The 17,697-nt window shown below is 35.9% G+C and overlaps 1 protein-coding gene across 1 annotated transcript in view; it reads left to right on the forward strand.

Moving 5' to 3' along the window:
• The window catches only part of TTN (titin), a 275,821-nt gene that overhangs the window by 129,740 nt on the left and 128,384 nt on the right, over positions 1-17,697 (forward strand). The window contains exons 144-168 of the mRNA XM_061135156.1: positions 272-355; positions 1,441-1,515; positions 2,297-2,371; positions 3,018-3,101; positions 3,716-3,793; positions 4,758-4,826; positions 4,980-5,084; positions 5,226-5,525; positions 6,554-6,634; positions 7,403-7,480; positions 8,022-8,105; positions 8,255-8,329; positions 9,681-9,764; positions 9,871-9,954; positions 10,075-10,158; positions 10,488-10,565; positions 11,940-12,023; positions 12,749-12,823; positions 12,940-13,023; positions 13,140-13,214; positions 13,364-13,447; positions 13,559-13,642; positions 13,748-13,831; positions 13,943-14,026; positions 14,110-14,193. Of these exons, the coding sequence (XP_060991139.1) occupies positions 272-355; positions 1,441-1,515; positions 2,297-2,371; positions 3,018-3,101; positions 3,716-3,793; positions 4,758-4,826; positions 4,980-5,084; positions 5,226-5,525; positions 6,554-6,634; positions 7,403-7,480; positions 8,022-8,105; positions 8,255-8,329; positions 9,681-9,764; positions 9,871-9,954; positions 10,075-10,158; positions 10,488-10,565; positions 11,940-12,023; positions 12,749-12,823; positions 12,940-13,023; positions 13,140-13,214; positions 13,364-13,447; positions 13,559-13,642; positions 13,748-13,831; positions 13,943-14,026; positions 14,110-14,193 (2,256 nt within the window). The remainder of the gene's footprint in view (positions 1-271; positions 356-1,440; positions 1,516-2,296; positions 2,372-3,017; positions 3,102-3,715; positions 3,794-4,757; positions 4,827-4,979; positions 5,085-5,225; positions 5,526-6,553; positions 6,635-7,402; positions 7,481-8,021; positions 8,106-8,254; positions 8,330-9,680; positions 9,765-9,870; positions 9,955-10,074; positions 10,159-10,487; positions 10,566-11,939; positions 12,024-12,748; positions 12,824-12,939; positions 13,024-13,139; positions 13,215-13,363; positions 13,448-13,558; positions 13,643-13,747; positions 13,832-13,942; positions 14,027-14,109; positions 14,194-17,697) is intronic.

Here is a 17,697-nt window from a genome sequence, read left to right on the forward strand (position 1 = left end):
TCCTGTTGTTCATCTCTAATTTCATCTGTGATGCTATCCTCTTTGTATTTCCTACCACCTAAATCTTAGAGAACATTCCAGACATGTGTGCTCTTATTATTTTCTGTCTGTCTTATGTGTCTGTTTATTGTAAGTAATCTGAATGTCTTTTCAGATTTCATGACATAGAATGTTATTTAGTAGTTTGTGGTCCTATTCTCATGTGTCTTTTTGTTACATATCCAGTACTGTACATGTGATTTTTTAATGTTTTAAAATGAATGTTTTAAAGTGCCTGAAGTGCCAAAGAAACCTGTACCAGAGAAGAAAGTCCCTGTTCCAGCTCCTAAAAAAGTGGAACCTCCACCACCTAAAGGTACACTTCCCCCAAGTACATACACATTCTTCATCCATAGTTTCACCAGAAAAATTATAGCAGAACTGGGATTTAGGAAACTTCATGTTTATAAACTAGTCACATTAACTTTTGAAAATGTTGCAGAACTCTGATATCCACTTTTCATTGGATATAAAGCAATATTCAGGAACAAAGATGGAGAGAAGTGCTAAAATTTCCCCAGAAGTTCTACCCAATTCCCTATAATTTTATTAAACATCATAATTTCCGTATAGATATTTTACAAGGTTAAGTTATCAATGCGAAAAGCACCTGAAAAATGTGATGAATTAATCTTCCTAAACATCATCCTTCAATCATTTATATAAAGTGTCTTTAGAACATCAAGATGAAAAGATAAAAGATTAATGCATTTGTGAAAACCCTGATTGATAGTGTATGTCTTCTGATACATACGTATAAATGATAGCCCAGCAGGGTTTGATTTCAGCATTGAATATGTATCTTGCTGTGTTAGCCTGAGCAAGTCCTTTAACTGATCTAAACCTAAAAAGCGAGGAAACTAATATCAGTCCTAGTGGGCGTAGATATTACTATGAGGATAAAAGAAAGTAAGGTATATAGAAGGACTCTATGATTGAATGAATAGTATCCAGATTCATCATATTCAATCAGTGCATAGTATGGGACAATATATATTTATGCCTTAAAGCTCAATATTTTCTGCAAAGTTTATGACATGACTACTTAAAATCAGCATGACCTCTCCACTAGGTTAAATAGTCTTATAATCAACAAAACAGTAAAGCTGATCCTTTATTGGATTGTAAGAATTTAGAAATATTCTATAGATAATGATTTAATAAATTTCTAGTGACATTTAAGTGGGTGAAATGATAGCATCTGTCCTCTGGTATTCAAATAGGTTGCTGATCCCTTCCTCTAAGGCACCTAACTCTATCCTTACCTTTGGGCTCCCGACTTACACTACATCCCTGTCCTAAGCGACTGTTGCATGTTAGTCTTTCTCTGTGTGAACTTCTTGTGTTCTCTCTTTTTTGTCCTTTACAATAAGTTCTTATCATTAAATGATGTCTTTAAAGTGCCTGAGGTTAAGAAGAAAGTGCCAGAGAAGAAAGTGATCATTCCCAAGAAAGAGGAAGTTCCTCCTGCCAAAGGTACTGCTCTTCCCAAGCAAATTAGACACTGCCATTTCTTTCTTCACCTGTAAATGCCAGAATGCCCCGTTTCCCAGTGTGGGTTAACATAACTTACAATATTGTGCTGTCTGTTGTCTCTGTGTTCATGAAACTGAACTTACAAAATAATATCTTTGAAGTGCCCGTGGTGCCTAAGAAACCTGAACCAGAAAAGAAGGTGCCTCCACCCGGTCTTAAGAAAGCAGTGCCTCCTCCTGCCAAAGGTACAGCAGTCCCAACAGGGCTGTGTTTGCTGCCCTCCGGGGTGGAAATGCGATGCTCTTCACTTAGGGATGTGCCACATAAACGTTTGCACTGTGCGCTCTGTTGTGTAGCCGTCACCTGCAACTCTGCTGCACCCATGTTTGTTCTATGTTAGTTCTTCCACTCTGTCTTTGTGTATTTTATGTTGATCTGTCCGTGTAGGTTGTTTGTAAAAAAAAAAAAAAGTAAAATAAAAATGCTAAACTTATGTATCTTTCAAGAGCCTGAGATAACTAAGAAACCCATCCCTGAAGTACCCATTGCTCTTCCTAAAAAAAGTAGGGACTCCAGCAGTAAAAGATAGAATGGTGTTTATCTTGAACCGCCAACTTTTTATTTTTGTCTCATTAGCGATGCTGTGAAATGTCAATGTTTCATCTCGTGCATGTGTATTCTGTTATTAGCTCTCTTGTGTTGAAAAATGGGGAACTTGGTCTTTATGTGCTCTGCCTGGTTCTTGCATTTTAAGTGCCTAAAACAGTCAATATCTTTTAAGTTCCTGAGGTGCCTAAGAAGGTGGAAGAAAAACGAATCATTGTCCCTGAAGAAGAGGAAGTTCCACCAGTTGAAGGTAGATGACTTTCTAAGAAAACAGCATTTTCAAAAACATTACTATCTTATTTTGTCTAATATTTTCAAGAGGTATATGCATACTCCACTCCAAAAAATAAACATATTCAGACTCTACAAGAAAATATTCTTTACCTAGTAGAAATTGGATAGGCAAAACAAAACCAATTGAATCTCTTTTCTTACATGTGTGATTGTTTGTTGTTTGTTTGTTTTACTCTAATGAGAATCTTTGAAGGGAAACTGTGTTTGCCATGGGAAACTTTTCATCACATGGCTTGGTTGGTAATTGTGGGATTAGCTTCTCCAAGAGGAGTTCTTAGTTAAACCTGAGTAACTGGTACAGAAAGTCTGACTTTGACTCCTAAGTGAATGTTTGACTTCAAAAAAAGTCCACCTCCATTAAAAATAATAATTTAAATTGAATTCTTTCTGAAGTCCTTTCCAGTTGTAAAATTCTAGGAAGGACTTAATGTACTCTGAAGACTCAGTAAGGCTTTTTTCAAGGATGAATGAGTTTTCACATGTATTTAGAAGGCTGAGTTACCTATGCTGATCACACAACCTCAGTTTTCAGATGTATCATTTCAGTCTAATATCCAAATGGATTATAAAAAATAACTTACAAAATAATAATCTTTTTAAAGTGTTTGAGGAGCCTGAAGAGCCTATTCCAGAAGAGGAGGTCCCGGAGGAACCGCCTATTGTAGAGGAGGTGGCGCCACCTAGAGGTACAGCTGATTTTATGGACTGGACATTTGTTCGCTATCTTTCCCAGAAGTCATCTAAACCTAATATTCACCAGTATACTTTACTTACATCATATCAATGATAAATTGATTATGATAAGCACCTGAAACTTTGGGTCCCTTTTCTTTGCCCAACTTTTTCCACTGCATTTGCAGTACAGTTAGAATGAGCAGCAGCAGAATGAGAGAGAGAATTTTATGTTATTGACACTTTGATGTTTTCTGGTCAGCTGCTATTGTAATACTTTCTCCTAGTTTTCAATCCTTAATTTTTTTCTTCAGTAGGAAAGTGGGGGAAAACCTATTTCTATGGTGTTCGCCCTTGAGAATAATTCTTAGGCTTTCATTGCTAAAGACTATGACAGTCCTTTGTTAGTTTATGCAAACCTTTGTTTGCTTATAGGATTTCCAAGTAATATTCCTCTCACCTTTAGAGTCAGTACTTCATATATGTAATTACCATTTAGGCTGCTAATATCTTTTGTAAAATAAATCAATGTTTTGTGTTTGGATTTTTTTTTTTTTTTTGTATATGGTAGTTGTTGTTCTGTTTATTGCATGTTATTTTTCAAAATGTCTGTAAAATATCTTTTAAGTGCCTGAAGTGGTTAAGAAAGCAGTACCTGAAGCACCTACTCCTGTTCCTAAAAAAGTGGAGGCACCACCAGCTAAAGGTATAACAAATCCTTTTACTAAAGATAATAATATCTTCAAATTCTTATCCATCTTCTTTTTAAAAAACAAAAGTATCTTCTTTCATTGCTTTCTTAGAGTCATTTAAATAGAGAGCTTATGAAATTAATTAAGAACCTGTAAAAATATAATTCATTCGATTGTTTTAGCATTTTGGAATGTTAATGAATAATTTTATATATATGTATGTGTGTGTATGTGAATTATTTCAGAAGATTCTTATTTTAAATAGCTGAGAATTTTAATGTTAATAGTACACCTCTCTATACTTATATACATTACAGTGGATCTTTATTCTCAACATTTCATTCCTAGATTTTATTCCATTATATAAGTAGAATTTTCTCATATAATATTACAGTAATTATATCTGCTGTATTTTTTATGGGGGATGTCTATTCTAATACTTAGATAATAATTATTTTAAAGAGCCTAGTGTTCCTTTTGTGATATCTGACCAGAGTATTCAAGGTTATTACAAAGCATCTATTTCTCTCTGCTTCCTAATTAGGCTAATGCTTCAGTAGCCTCCTAATTGTTTAGGTTATGCTGTCTCTATCACAGTAGATAGCCTCAGCAGACATGATAGTGCCCAGCAGAATGTGACACCTATATTGAGGCTTTAAGTACTTCATGAGGATAATCACTTTAAAAAAAGCCTTTGTGAAATTAAAAATAGTAGAATCAGGCTCAATATTGGTAGTCCCTGCTATTAAAAACAAAAAGACGGCACAGGTTTCTTGTGGACATATCTTCTTCTAAGGAAATAATAGCACAAAATGAGTGAAGATATCTTTATTGCCTCTAAAATTTGTGTCCAATTTTACAGTACAGAGTGACTTCTTAAACTTTGATTGTTGTAATATTGATGCTATTTCTGATGTTTTTATTTCATGTTTATCATTGACTATTGTCAGCTAACTGAAATGCCTAATATCTTTAAAGTGCCGAAGAAAGTTCCGGAGGAAAAAATACCAGTTCCTGTTCAGAAAAAAGAGGCCCCTCCAGCTAAAGGTACATCTTTTCTTTTTAACCTCAACTTTCTTATAATCTCTTTTCATTAAGAGTTTTATGTTTTATGTCAACGTGTCTTGATGGTATTTGATGTCTTTTGCTTATGAAAGCTTGCTCTTCACAGTCTTAAATATTAAAACTATGTCTTTAAAGTGCCCGAAGTGCCAAAGAAAATCCCAGAAAAGAAAGTCCCAGAAAAGAAAATCCCAGAAAAGAAAGTCCTTGTGCCTAAAAAAGAAGTTGTTCCCCCAGCTAAAGGTACTTTGGGGCAGATCTTTGATGTTCTTGTATTGTTGCATGAAAGCTTTTCTCAGTTGTTTTTCTTTATATTTTGAATTTACATCTTCATTTTTGCTGTGCTTAAAAAAAATGAGTCTCTTAAAATAGATGCTCTTTCAGGGAAAGCTGTCCTTGAAGAAAAAATATCTGTTGCTTTCCACAAAGAGGAAGTAGTAAAAGAAAGAACGGAATTAGAAATAGTGGAAGCACAGGTGGAAGAAGCTCTTGAAGAAGAAGAGTTCCATGAGGTTGAAGAGTATTTTGAAGAAGAAGAGTTCCATGAGGTAGAAGAATTCCTCAAAGTAGAAGAGTATAGAGCAGCAGAAGAAATGCACAGAGTTGAAGAAGTCCATAGGGTAGTAGAAGTTTTAGAGGCTGAAGAAGAGGAAGTATATGAAAAACCCAAAGCTCCACCTAAAGGTATACAGAATTGTACAGATATTACAAATATGTTGCCCTAACATCTTTTTTTTTTAAGTAAGTGTCATGTTCAGTTTGAACATTAGAAATTCACTTATTTTCCTTGATAAAATCATGAAATACTTGAAATATGAGTTTACTTGATAACAATGATTGATACAGAGTCGAGATTAACCAGAGTATAGTTTTAGGCATTTAGATACTAATATCTGATATCTACTTGCCTAAAGAAAGAAGAAAACTCACTGTATGCATTTGTGGATTCTTTCTAAATTCCAAGTAAGAATGTTACATGATTGTTACAGGTTCCAAAATAACTAGCCAGTGTCATCAGCTGAATAAAAAGAAACTCCTCAGTGCACTGAGGAATTTATAGTCGAGGCAAAACAGCCATTGCTTTGTTAGCAATTCAACCAGCTATTCACACATGGATAATTACTTAGCCAAAGCTCCCACCATCTTATGATATTTTCAAGAGAAACAGCATTAAGAAAGGAAATGAAGTGTGGTAGCAGCACCTGCATTCTAGTATATTCTGAGAATAAACTTACAAATACTTCCTCTGCAAGACTACTCCAGTTCTTGAACAAGTTAATAATATGGGTGTAATAGGAAGGAGGGACTTCCCTTGTGACTCAGCTGGTGAAGAATCCGCCTGCAATGCGGGAGACCTAGGTTTGATCCCTGGGGTGGGAAGATCCCCTGGAGAAAGGAACGGCTACCCACTCCAGTATTCTGGCTTGGAGAATTCCACAGACTGTATAGTCCTTGGGGTCACCAAGAGTCGGACACAACTGAGCAACTTTCACTTTCAATAGGAAGGAATGTGTATGTGCTTAGTAGACAGAGTAAATTTACAATCTAGAGGAAGTTAGCAAAATCAAGTCTTTTTTGGAAGTGGGTCTGGTGTAAATTTCTAAAATATGAATAGAGAAAGCATCTTATGAGTCCTCATTGTACTAACTTTAGTCATTGAGCAGTTACACTTCAGAAGTTGGTTCTAAACCAAAACACTAATATCTTTAAAGGGCCTGAGATCTCTGAGAAAGTCATCCCTCCAAAAAAACCACCCATTAAAGTTGTTCCTCGAAAAGAGCCACCAGCTAAAGGTATTTTATTTGTGAAAAATAACTTAACCTAATTTTATATGCAGTAGCACCTTGGCAACTTTACAAGTTTGCATTCTACTTGATGTTTTTCTTCTGTGTTTTGTGTTTTTGGAATGTCTAAAACAAACTAATATCTTTAAAGTGGGTGAGGGGTTAAAGGAAGTTCTATCAAAAAATAGTCACTGTTAAAAATACCCAAAATGAATCTCACTACTAACCAAATAGTGAACCCAGTTTTCCTCCTTTGGTGCTCTTTGATTTTATATTCACTAATATGCTTATTGATAAATCCCTGTTTTTCTGTTGATTATTAATTTTAATGACCTACTATATACAAATATATCATGACTTTGTGTTTGATGTCCTTGCTTTGTTCAACTTTTTAAACTTCTTGAATTTCACAACATAAATAAGAAACAGTATTTAATAAATAACATATATCTTTAAAGTCTCTGAACCATTTAAGAATGTTATCACTGAAAATGCCAATTATTCCACCAAAACAGGCGAAAAAGCAGAGAAGGTGTCTTACTCATTTTTCTTGTCAAGTTCTTATGACTCTTACATGAGAAATTCCTTTGGATTTTTTTGTTGTTGTATGTGTTATCAAAATTCAACTTATATTAATTACTGTAATGTATCTGATAAAGCAATGTCTGTATTTTATATTGTGGCTGTGTTCTGTTCTGTGTTTACATTTCTCTTGTGCTCTATTTGTTAAAAATCTTTATGAATGTTCAAAAGTAAATTATTGCTATATCTTTAAAGTACCTGAAGTACCCAAGAAAATCGTGGTAGAAGAAGAAGTACATGTTCCTGAAGAGCCCAAAGTTGTACCAGCTAAAGGTATCTGCCTTTGCTGATTCACCACTAACACGAAACTCCCTTTTATTCACTTATTGCAATGAAGAACAAGAGAGATCATTCTTCCCTCAACACCACAAAATGGCTGAATGATGTAAATTTCAATTTATGTCCCATAACATAATCCTACCTTTTATAACAACCTTCAGGGAACACAGACCTAAGCCTAAATGTTGTTATTATCTGTACTGAACCTCTTCCTAAGTAGTATTGAAATGTTGACCCCTCAATCTCTCTTTCAAAAATAATTCATGTTGGAAGCTATTGTCAAGTAGCTTTAGAAACAAACATGTTCCGAATGACAATAGAAAATGATGCTATAGTCAAAGGACAAAGTCTTTCTAATATGACAAATCAAGGGTTCATCAACAAGGCAATCTAGAGAGATGCACTGGCTGTGTGTTTGCATGACTCCTAATTTGAGGATTTTTGACATTCCCCTTGTTAGATGCCCCTTTTTGTCTTGATATTTTATACCCAATGATGCAATTCTTAAAAGTAAAACAAACACATATCTTTAAAGCTCCTGAAGTACCCAAGAAAATTGTTCCAAAAGAAAAAGTTCGTGAAACTGTTCCTAAAAAGCCTGAAGTTCCACCAGCTAAAGGTATACACTGATGCTAATCACAATAGGAAATAACAGTGTCTAATTATTCATGGTTTACAGTGAGTGTGAGTGATATATTTGTATTTTGTGTCTTTATTTTCTTGTCATATTAGTTATTTATTATAATTAATATACTAATATCTTTGAAGTTCCTGAGGTGCCTAAGGAAAGTATTCAAGAAGAAATATCACGCATAGTTCTTTCTGAAGATGCAACAACTTACAGTGAGTGTAGAAAAATTGGTGGTTCTCTTTGGTTTGTCTGAGTTTGTCTTCATAGCTTTTAAAAGTAAATGTACTAATATCTTGAAAAAGCCCGACATGCCCAAAATATTTGGCTCAAATTAAATAATTTGAATGACTGTTTGCCTCAGACAAGGTATATTTCCTCGCCAATTTAAAAAACAAATAGTTAAAAAAAAATAATAATAGTCCTTTATGTATACCATTGCCCAATTTTAGAAAAGTCATTTGTCTTGTTGAATTTACCATTGTCTTGTTAATGTGGTCTCTGTAAAAAATGTCTTCTGTTTTGAAGCAATTCATTTTCTCAGACCGTAAGGTGACTTTCCTTAACTTCCTAATAGTATTTTACTTAGATATTGTAGAATCAAATACTTCACCATTAGTATTTTTTACTTTTTGCAATAATTGTTGGAAACATTTTGGCAGTGCTGCTCAAATACCCATAGATTTATAAGGCCATTATAATTGCAAAAGAAGCCTCAATTCATTTTTGGTTTTGCTTTTATGCAAAATTATGATTAATTAAACAATAAATAATAGGAATAATAAAATATTCTAAATAGAATGCTATTTAATCATCAGAAGAGTGAAAATGCCAGTAGTCAAGATATCTTTCCACTTATTTGAATCTAAAATTTAAATCCAGTCTTTGTCACCCTATAATAGGTTGGGATAAATATATATGACAACTCCCTTGTTTGAATACCCTTGGTGTACTTGAATTTGGTTATTATTATCAGCTAGTCTTCCTTTCTAAAAGCTGGAGAAATCTTTATTTCTTAGTTGCCTAGTTTTTCCAAATATTTAATCATTTTTATTTTTATTTTCTTCTAATTCCTAAATGGTTTTCACATTCGTATTAAATATGAAGCAATAAACTAGATTTGGTTTATATTTTTAACATATAAGTAACTAGGTTCCTGGAACAGGAAGGGACTTAGATGAATTTCCAGTAGGTCAAATATTCGAGAATTTTTGATGTGCAACTCAACATCAATCCCATTCTTTAAGAGAAAAATCCATAAAAATTAATGATAGGGAAAATTTACCAGTAGCTTTCTGCAGACAAAGTAGAAGAATTATATTCTAGTCCCTGAACCAGTGAATTCCTCAATTTTACCATCATGCTTATAAAGGAATTCCGAAAGTCCTATATCATAAAACTGGAAATGAGATTTTTTCCTAGCCAGTGTGTTATTGTCACTAATTTGGGTCTATGTACTACTGTCATTTGAGTTATGAATGTGTATTATGTATTATATTTTTCTTAATGCTATTCTTCATCCACTTTGAAATGCCTCTAATTATATGTATACTAATATCTTTAAAGTTTATGAAATATCTGAAGAATCATATCTGGAAGAAAAAGTACTTGTGACTCATCCTCAAAAAGCAAAAACCAAACCAGCAAAAGGTATATAATACCAATAACCCAGTGAAGAAAATTTACTTTTGGCTCATTTTAAAAACTCAGTACTTTCCTTCACTATTATAAATATAACTGTATCATATCTTTTAAGTGCCTGAACCACCCAAGAAAGTTGTTCCAGAGGAAAAAGTATATGTGACTGTTCCCAAAAAGAGAGAAACACCAGCAACTAAAGGTACATTTCAACAACATCAAACTTGGATGAATATCTTTGACTTGAAGACTCAAATATTGCATGTTACATAATTTACTATTTTTATAACTTCTAAGTATAAACCTACTAATATCTTTAAAGAACCTGATACAACCAGAGAAGCATTGCCAGAGGTGGAATTACCTGAGGCTATTCCCAAAATTCCAGAGCATCCTCCAACCGAAGGTATAATTCTTAGTTATGAAAATCTAAATAAGAAAATCTTTCCTCATCAGTCTGCAAAATACGTTCACTGCTTTTTGTAGATTTTCACAATCTCTAATGCTAAAATACTAATATCTTTAGAGTCCCTAATGTACCCAAGACAAGGAACTGTCTATGTTTTGCCCCTATAAAAAGTCAAATCCCATTCATACAACAAATAATGATTAACTATTAGACCAAAAAAATCTAATTTAAAGTTGTAATGTCTGTTAATATACCTAACTTTCTTTGTAAGTCATGTCTTCCTGTCTTTGCCTTTTCTCAATTAAAAAATACTAATATCTTTAAAGAGGTGGAAGTCTCTGAGGAAGGTGTTCCAGAGAGACGAGCTCCTGTTACCAGAAGAAGAACAATACCACCATCAAAAGGTACAAGCGAGAAGAAAGTCAGCCTCCTTATCTCATGATTGTTGTACTTAACATGTGTAAAAATACTAATATCTTAAAAGCTCTAGATGCTACCAGGGAGGCCACTTCAAAGTGGGTCCACCAAAATAGCAGCTTGACTGAGTATTATACATGTCCCCATGAGCCATAAGTGGGAAAAGTCCATACCTTTATATACAGGGAGATGCTTGAGGTATAAATTTTATCTATGAGGCCTCTAGGAAAAATATATATCCATGTAATATGCAGATATGACCCAGGTAGTTTCTTCAATAGGAAATAGCTATTGCTGTTGCCTTAAAAAGTAAAATTCAGAGTACTAGAAAAAAATCTATATGAGAGATCACCTGTAACATTTATATCCCTGAAGCTAGACTAAATAGGCTCACCCCACCCCTCTTTAAAGTGAAAATCAGTGTTGTCAAATGGCAGAGGTTCCTGGCTGTAGACTGTAAGTCAGTAATTCAAATGCTCCGTGGGATTGAAATTCCAGGATATGATACAACTACCCATTGGAATTGCTTTTCTATTAAAATAAACTTACCACCAAAAACAAGCCCATGAATTTGAAATAATTGATTTCCCCTAGGATTTAATATTAGAAATACTTTCAGAAAACCATGACCTAAAGAAAATAAAATATTAAATTCACTGTGGAACTGTTCTGTGTGTAATATCCTCTCTGAAACCATCTGAAACCAGGGCAGTTAAAACCAAAACCAGTTAAAGTTAGAATTCTGCCCTGAATAATTTATTTGCTCCTCTCCTTGTCTTTTATTTTTAAAGAGTCTTAAGTTTTCCCATTTGGAACATTTTCAGATTAATCAAAACATGAAAATGTTTTAAAACATCCAAAATGACAAATTCTTCAAAATGCCCATGATACCCTGTAATTTGAAGAATATCTGAGCACTTTGACACTATTTTTTCAGTCTAAAATTTTTAGTTGTTCTCCTTTCTTCTAAAAACAATTACCCTTTTAAAGTACCTAATGTGAGGGCACAAAATAAAGCCAGTTCAGATAAGAAAGGAGCTTTTTTATTTTCCCCAAACTAATAGCAAAAGGTACATTGTTAATTATTCAAAATTCAGGGTTTTTTCACCTAAAGGTAAATTTTTATTATCTAATTTTCTATACTCCTACCATTCAAAGAAATAAAATTACTAGCATTGGTAGTGTCTGAGGTGACTAAGAAAATAGCTCCTGATAATCAAACATTCATACTATTACCAAAGAATCAGATTCAGGGAGCAAGGAGGTCACCCAGTCTGGGACATTCCTGTAGTTGGGGTTATGAGTAAAACTCTTCACTGCTCTTCATCACTCTGAAGTACAATGCATTAATATCTTTAAAGTGCCTGAATCTCCTGAAGAAGTTGTCCCTGTAAAGGAAATACTCATGGCTGGTCCTCCTGAAATTGAAACTCCATCCCCTAAAGGTATCATTTATTCTATCATCCTTCCTTCATTTATTTAACATATGCCCACCATGTGTATGGTGGTAGCGAGATAGGAAATAACAAAGACAAGATTTCATTCCTTCCCTCAGGACTTTATACCTCATCCAGTTCTTGAAGGAGGCACCCTTGTAGTCCTAACAGTCACTTTGGTTAATGTCATTAATGTCGCCACTGATCCCTTAAGCTCTAAGTATAATACTAATATCTTCAAAGTAGCTGAAGCTGTGAAAGAAGTTGCTCCTGAAATGAAAGTAGCTAAGGATGTTCCTAAAGAGCCAGAATGTCCACCTGTGAAAGGTACATATCACCTCTGAACAGACACTGAAGAAATTGTCCACCCTCAGTTCTTAAAACTGTTTTTCTGATGTTCTTCCTAACTCCTAAATGTAAACATACTATCTTTAAAGTACCTGAAGCTCCACAAGAAGTTCCCTCTCCGAAGAAAATGTATGTTACCATTCCTATCAAAACAGAGAATGCTTTTATTAAAAATATTCACTCAACAAATATTTCATAAAGAGGGTCTAGTGTCCATCTTCTCAAGGATGCTGTTAATACTAATCCCATTCAACTTAGATGCTTGGTGGGGCAAGGGGAGAATAGACAGAAGAGACGTCTAGAAAACTACATTTGCTCACTTAGTGTGGTTACTGTTTTCATTAGTTATTTTAACTCCTAAATGTGAAATACTAATATCTTTAAAGTGCCTGAAGCTGCTCAAGAAGGTGTTCCTGCACAAAGAGTTCCTTCCAAAAAAAGAGAGCCTCCGTCAGTTAAAGGTACAAGTTCCCATGCCCTCAAATTCAAGAAGAAATAGCACTTGTAGTCTTGAAAATATTTTGCTGTTCTTATTGACCTTTGAAACACTAAATGTTAAAATACTGATTTCTTAAAGTGCCCAAGACTCCCCAAGAAATTGTCTCTGAAAAGAAAACATATGTGGTTCGTCATGAAAAGGCTGAAGTCCTTCCTGATGAAGGTATATGTTGCCAGAAGCTTAGATATTTGGGAAACTGTCTTTCCCTATATAAATGTGTTTCCTGTTTGCATTGATTCTTGTGGCTCCTAAATGTGAAAATATTAATATCTTTGAAGTGCCTGAGGTGCCTGTAGAAGTTGTCTGGGAAAAAGTCCATCCTCTGCAAAAGCCTGAAGTTTTATCTGTCAAAGGTACATCCTAACAGCCCCTCAGGAGGGGATAGGGAGGGCTGTGGAAAGAACTGCCTTGCTAGCCTCTAAAGTGCTGTTGCTGTGTAAACGTGATTTTTGCCTGTGTTAATCCTTGTGACTCGAATGTAAATTTACTAATATCTTCAAAGTGCCTGAGGCTCCCAAAGAGGTTTTCCCTGAAAAGAAAGTGCCTGTGGCACCTCCTAAAAAGCCAGAAGCTCCACCAGTTACAGGTACTTGTCCTGGATCTTAGGCTTAAGAAGATAAAACTCATCTGCTCTTGAAAATATTTTGTTCTAGTGGTCCTATAACTCCTAAATATAAATTTACTAATCTCTTTTAAGTGCCTGAGGCTCCCGAGGAAGTTGTCCCTGAAAAGAAGCCACCAGTGACACCTCCTAAAAAGCCAGAAGTTCCACCTGCTAAAGGTATTTGTCATTGATCTTAAAAAGACATAATGCTTCTGCTCTGGAAAATACTTGTTTCAGTGAACCACATAGCTCCTAAATATAATTTTATTAATATCTTTTAAGTGCCTGAAGCTCCCAAGGAAGTTGTCCCTGAAAAGAAAGCACCAGTGGCACCTCCTAAAAAGCCAGAAGTCCCACCTGTTACAGGTACTTGTCACAGACCTTAGGCTTAAAAAGACATAACTCTTCTGTTCTTGAAAATAATTTATTCCAGTGCTCTCATAACTCCTAAATGTAATTTTACTGATATCTTTTAAGTGCCTGAGGCTCCCAAAGAAGTTGTCCCTGAAAAGAAAGTGCCTGTGACGCCTCCTAAAAAGCCAGAAGTCCCACCAGCCAAAGGTAGCCACCTCCATGTTGCTGTGTTTGACACTGTCTGTCTGTCTTCACTCAGTCTAATCATGAAAATACTAATCTCTTTAAAGTACCAGAGGTGCCAAAGGCAGCCGTGCCAGAAAAGAAGGTGCCTGAAGTTATTCCTCCCAAACCGGAAAGTCCTCCTCCTGCAGGTAATGGCAATACTATACATACTGGGAAGAAAATAACTGCTCTTTTAGCTAAAAGAAATTATGTGTATATATCCCACTACATAAAGGTACTAGAATTCTAAAGAAAAAAGAGGTTTGGTAGTTATCCAAAATATCTTGGTGTATGATTGCATGATATAGTCATTCATTAATTTCCACCTTTCTAAACACAAATTATGAATATTTTTTAAGTGCCTGAGGTGCCGCCAGAAGTCGTCCCTGAAAAGAAAGTGCCTGTGGCTCCTCCTAAAAAGCCAGAAGCTCCACCAGCCAAAGGTATTTATCCATCTATGTTGTTGGTCACATGTTTTGGGGGCTGGGGAAAGGGTGTTTAGGAGTGTCCGTCAGTTTTATAAATGTTATTTGCTTGGGCAAGTGTGTTGTCGATATTCCCATTTCATAGTTTCTAGCTAATAGATACTAATATCTTCAAAGTTCCTGAAGTTCCTAAAGAAGTTGTGCCTGAAAAGAAAGTAGCTGTGCCCAAAAAACCAGAAGTCCTACCTGCTAAAGGTATTTATTCCCACTGCTGTGTTAAGAATGTATATTGTCTTATCTCTTCATAATTGTTGTAAAATATGCCTTCAAATTTCCCAAATTCTTAAACTACTAATATCTTTCAAGTGCCTGAGGTGCCCCAAGAAGTTGTCCCAGAAAAGAAAGTCCCCAGGGCGCCACCCAAAACACCAGAAGCCCCACCTGTCACAGGTACATGTTGGCTCTGACCTCATTCTTCAGAAGAAATGTCTGTTCAATTTTTGAGAATGATTTTAGTCCATTGCTATTCATTAACGTAAACATAAAACTACTAATATCTTTCAAGTGCCTGAAGTTACCAAGGAAGTTGTCCCAGAAAAGAAAGTCCCCAGGGCGCCACCCAAAAAACCGGAAGTCCCACCTGTCTCAGGTACATGTTGACCCAGATAGCATTCTTCAGAAGAAATGTCTGTTCAGTTTTTGAGAATGATTTTAGTCCATTACTATTCATTAACCTAACCATAAAACTACTAATATCTTTCAAGTGCCTGAAGTTCCCCAAGAAGTTGTTCCAGAAAAGAAAGTTCCCAAGGCGCCACCCAAAAAACCGGAAGCCCCACCTGTCACAGGTACATGTTGGCTCTGACGTCATTCTTCAGAAGAAGTGTGTCTTCAGTTTTTGAGGATGATTTTAGTCCATTGATCTTCACTAACCTAACCGTAAAACTACTAATATCTTTCAAGTGCCTGAAGTTCCCCAAGAAGTTATCCCAGAAAAGAAAGTTCCCAAACCACCATCCAAAAAACCGGAAGTCCCACCTGTCTCAGGTACATGTTGACCCAAACAACATTCTGAAGAAGAAATGTCTGTCTGGTTTTTGAGGATGATTTTAGTCTATTACTATTCATTAACCTAACCATAAAACTACTAATATCTTTCAAGTGCCTGAAGTTCCCCAAGAAGTTGTTCCAGAAAAGAAAGTCCCCAGGGCACCACCCAAAACACTGGAAGCCCCACCTATCACAGGTACATGTTGGCTCTGACCTCATTCTTCAGAAAAAATGTCTTCAGTTTTTGAGAATGGTGTAAGCCCATTGCTATTCCTTAACCTAACCATAAAGCTACTAATATCTTTCAAGTGCCTGAAGTTCCCCAAGAAGTTGTTCCAGAAAAGAAAGTCCCCAGGGCACCACCCAAAACACTGGAAGCCCCACCTGTCACAGGTACATGTTGACCCAGACAACATTCTGCAGAAGAAATGTCTGTTCAGTTTTTGAGAATGATTTTAGTCCATTACTATTCATTAACCTAACCATAAAACTACTAATATCTTTCAAGTGCCTGAAGTTCCCCAAGAAGTTGTTCCAGAAAAGAAAGTTCCCAAGGCGCCACCCAAAAAACCGGAAGCCCCACCTGTCACAGGTACATGTTGGCTCTGACGTCATTCTTCAGAAGAAGTGTGTCTTCAGTTTTTGAGGATGATTTTAGTCCATTGATCTTCACTAACCTAACCGTAAAACTACTAATATCTTTCAAGTGCCTGAAGTTCCCCAAGAAGTTATCCCAGAAAAGAAAGTTCCCAAACCACCATCCAAAAAACCGGAAGTCCCACCTGTCTCAGGTACATGTTGACCCAAACAACATTCTGAAGAAGAAATGTCTGTCTGGTTTTTGAGGATGATTTTAGTCTATTACTATTCATTAACCTAACCATAAAACTACTAATATCTTTCAAGTGCCTGAAGTTCCCCAAGAAGTTGTTCCAGAAAAGAAAGTCCCCAGGGCACCACCCAAAACACTGGAAGCCCCACCTATCACAGGTACATGTTGGCTCTGACCTCATTCTTCAGAAAAAATGTCTTCAGTTTTTGAGAATGGTGTAAGCCCATTGCTATTCCTTAACCTAACCATAAAGCTACTAATATCTTTCAAGTGCCTGAAGTTCCCCAAGAAGTTGTTCCAGAAAAGAAAGTCCCCAGGGCACCACCCAAAACACTGGAAGCCCCACCTGTCACAGGTACATGTTGACCCAGACAACATTCTGCAGAAGAAATGTCTGTTCAGTTTTTGAGAATGATTTTAGTCCATTGCTATTCATTAACCTAACCATAAGACTACTAATATCTTTCAAGTGCCTGAAGTTCCCCAAGAAGTTATCCCAGAAAAGAAAGTTCCCAAGCCACCATCCAAAAAACCGGAAGTCCCACCTGTCTCAGGTACATGTTGACCCAAACAACATTCTGAAGAAGAAATGTCTGTCTGGTTTTTGAGGATGATTTTAGTCCATTGCTATTCATTAACCTAACCATAAAACTACTAATATCTTTTAAGTGCCTGAAGTTCCCCAAGAAGTTGTTCCAGAAAAGAAAGTTCCCAAGGCACCATCCAAAACACCGGAAGCCCCACCTGTCACAGGTACATTTAGCTCTGACCTCATTCTTCAGAAAAAATGTGTCTTCAGTTTTTGAGGATGATTTTAGTCCATTGCTATTCATTAACCTAACCGTAAAACTACTAATATCTTTCAAGTGCCTGAAGTTCCCCAAGAAGTTGTCCCAGAAAAGAAAGTCCCCAGGGCGCCACCCAAAAAACCAGAAGTTCCACCTGTCACAGGTACATGTTGGCTCTGACCTCATTCTTCAGAAAAAATGTCTCTTCAGTTTTTGAGAATGGTGTAAGCCCATTGCTATTCCTTAACCTAACCATAAAGCTACTAATATCTTTCAAGTGCCTGAAGTTCCCCAAGAAGTTGTCCCAGAAAAGAAAGTTCCCAAGGCGCCACCCAAAAAACCAGAAGTCCCACCTGTCACAGGTACATGTTGACCCAGACAACATTCTGCAGAAGAAATGTCTGTTCAGTTTTTGAGGATGATTTTAGCCCATTGCTCTTCATTAACCTAACCATAACTACTAATATCTTTCAAGTGCCTGAAGTTCCCCAAGAAGTTGTCCCAGAAAAGAAAGTCCCCAAAGCACCAGCCAAAGAACTGGAAGTCTCGCCTGCCACA

This window comes from Dama dama, chromosome 33 (genome assembly GCF_033118175.1).
Source record: "Dama dama isolate Ldn47 chromosome 33, ASM3311817v1, whole genome shotgun sequence".
Lineage (NCBI taxonomy): Eukaryota > Metazoa > Chordata > Mammalia > Artiodactyla > Cervidae > Dama > Dama dama.